The following is a 901-nucleotide window of genomic DNA, read 5'->3' as shown; positions in this document are numbered from 1 at the left end:
AATAAATAATACAAATGAACACTCATCACTGGCACACACATCACAGGGGTTTTTGCAGGCAGCGTGGATCAGCGCAACAGGGAATGGGCAGCCCGATGCAAAGGCTGCTGAGGCCCACGAGCGATCCACCCCACTGCAACAGCCTTGGGGTTCACCCCCATAAATCAACTGAAACACAAGGGGAACGCCCCCCAACTCCTGGGATAAGCCATGAGGCCCAGAAGCCTCCTTACCTGGGAGAAGTTGAGCCCGTTCAGCGGGTGACACTGCTCCTCCACCCTCTCCACTGCTCCCGTCGTCTTCTTCATCCTCTCTGCCTCCTGGGCAAGGTAAAGATCGAGCACCGGCACCCCTCGGGAGCGGATGTCTGTCTCCGTCAAGGAGTTCACCATGAGCATCACCCAGACAGGCCTCTTGCGCTCCCAGTTGCCCGCAATGGCGTTGAAGAGGTAGTCAGCATAGAGCCCTTTGCCCCGCTGGTCTGGGGTCATCCAGTGGGGCAGCATCAGCTTGATGTAGTCCAGGTGGCGTTTGAGGCGGCGGTACAGCTCCCGGGGCAGCACATCCTGCAGGTTCTCCCCATGGGGCAGCATCTGGCAGCTGGCCAGCCCAGAGATGGTGTAGGGGTCGGTGAGGTCCAGCTCAAAGTAGACGCTGGAGCTGGCATGGAAAGCGGCCTTGGAGTTGTCAGGGATGAAGTCCCACACTCGCGTGTAGGGCACGTGGATGGTGCCGAAGAGATAGGCGGGGGGGTTGCGGCGGATGGTCCAGAGGAAGGAGTTGAGCTCTCCTTGCTGTGGGGAGGACAGTGGGGCTGGTCAGTGGCCCACGGTGGTCACGCAGCCCTTGGGGTTACCCGCAAGACAGAGGCGCAGGGATCCCTCTCCCCCCACCATCTCCC

General features: G+C 60.5%; 1 protein-coding gene across 1 annotated transcript; it reads right to left on the bottom strand.

Moving 5' to 3' along the window:
- Positions 1-233: 233 nt before the first annotated feature.
- LOC104413662 (metalloprotease TIKI2-like) lies at positions 234-794 on the bottom strand (the record flags this gene model as incomplete). Its single annotated transcript, XM_010024725.1, has 1 exon — positions 234-794. A coding segment is annotated over one exon (561 nt), but the record flags the coding sequence as incomplete, so codon positions are not given.
- Between the last annotated feature and the right edge of the window lie 107 nt (positions 795-901).

This window comes from Nestor notabilis, unplaced genomic scaffold, assembly GCF_000696875.1.
Source record: "Nestor notabilis isolate BGI_N333 unplaced genomic scaffold, ASM69687v1 scaffold2122, whole genome shotgun sequence".
NCBI classification, from domain to species: domain Eukaryota; kingdom Metazoa; phylum Chordata; class Aves; order Psittaciformes; family Psittacidae; genus Nestor; species Nestor notabilis.
The sequence above is the reverse complement of the archived record's forward strand: the minus strand, read 5'-3'. Positions and strand labels throughout refer to the sequence as shown.